Source organism: Aplysia californica, unplaced genomic scaffold, assembly GCF_000002075.1.
Source record: "Aplysia californica isolate F4 #8 unplaced genomic scaffold, AplCal3.0 scaffold02167, whole genome shotgun sequence".
In the NCBI taxonomy this organism is placed as follows: domain Eukaryota; kingdom Metazoa; phylum Mollusca; class Gastropoda; order Aplysiida; family Aplysiidae; genus Aplysia; species Aplysia californica.
In genome coordinates, this window is record NW_004799437.1 from 7579 (window position 1) to 8586 (window position 1008).

The 1008-nt window shown below is 37.2% G+C and overlaps 1 protein-coding gene across 1 annotated transcript in view; it reads left to right on the top strand.

Annotated features, from left to right (window-relative positions):
- LOC101845526 (WAP four-disulfide core domain protein 1) overlaps positions 1-422 on the top strand; it is a gene marked incomplete at its 5' end in the record, with an annotated part of 4658 nt that extends 4236 nt beyond the window's left edge. The window contains 1 exon segment of the mRNA XM_005113393.3: positions 68-422. Coding sequence (XP_005113450.2) covers positions 68-104 — 37 coding nt within the window.
- Positions 423-1008: the final 586 nt, after the last annotated feature.

The following is a 1008-nucleotide window of genomic DNA, read 5'->3' on the forward strand; positions in this document are numbered from 1 at the left end:
TTTTAAAGTTATTTTTTAAATGTTATTATTAATGAAATATTTCATTCTATTTTCTCCTCTTGCACAGCTTGTGTTACGAAACAAAACTTGTCTGCGAAAGTTGACAGTGATGAAAATGATGATACCACTAGTGACCAGTGACATCACCAGTCAACCACAAACAATGACACCACGAGGAATCAAAACCCTGTCAGGTGTAGACTACTGGAATCTTACACATCAAGGACGCGTCTGTTGTTACCATGGTTTCTCTGTTTGTTACTCCGTCCCACTACGTTCTCCTACATCGCCTCATATGTTTGCCTATATTTCCCGATGAACATCTCCAAAGTGTTAACGATCAGTGTGATGATGTTGTTGTTGTTGTTGTTGTTGTTGTTCCTGCATTGTTTTACAATAAATGTTCAGAGAGTCACATTTTCTTGAAAGTGTTGTTGTTACTGCTATCGTTGTTATTGATGGCGGGTTTTTTTATTGATTGTTGTTGTGTTTGTTGTTGTGTTTGTTGTTGTTGTATTGTTTATTGTTATTGTTGTTTTTGTAGTTGTTGATTTTGCCTCTGTTGCTGTTGTTGACTCTACTAAGTTTTAGTTTCAGTAATTACGGCGCTCGCAACTGCATAAGGTCATATGAGCACCAGAAAGAAGATTAGAGGTGTTACAAGAGAGTAACAAACATAGAAAGAAGAAGCAAACCACGCCAGAGCACCCGACAACCACCCACGAACATCATTTGGTTCAGGTGACTTGACTTGTCAAAATGTCAAAACAATAGGTCGTTATAGGCTTTTGAAATGTGTAAAGTCAAACAATATGTTAAAGAGTGTATTATAATAATAATAATAATGAGCCGGTGGTGCAGAGGTTAAGTGCTCAGCCTTCACACACAAAAGACTTGAGTTTCATTTCCAATATTTCCATGTGGGGGTAATTTTTTTCAATCGAATATCATATATGTTTTGTCTTTCTGCTAAGACGTCGTTTGTATCCCTCTCAGAATGGGCAGTCC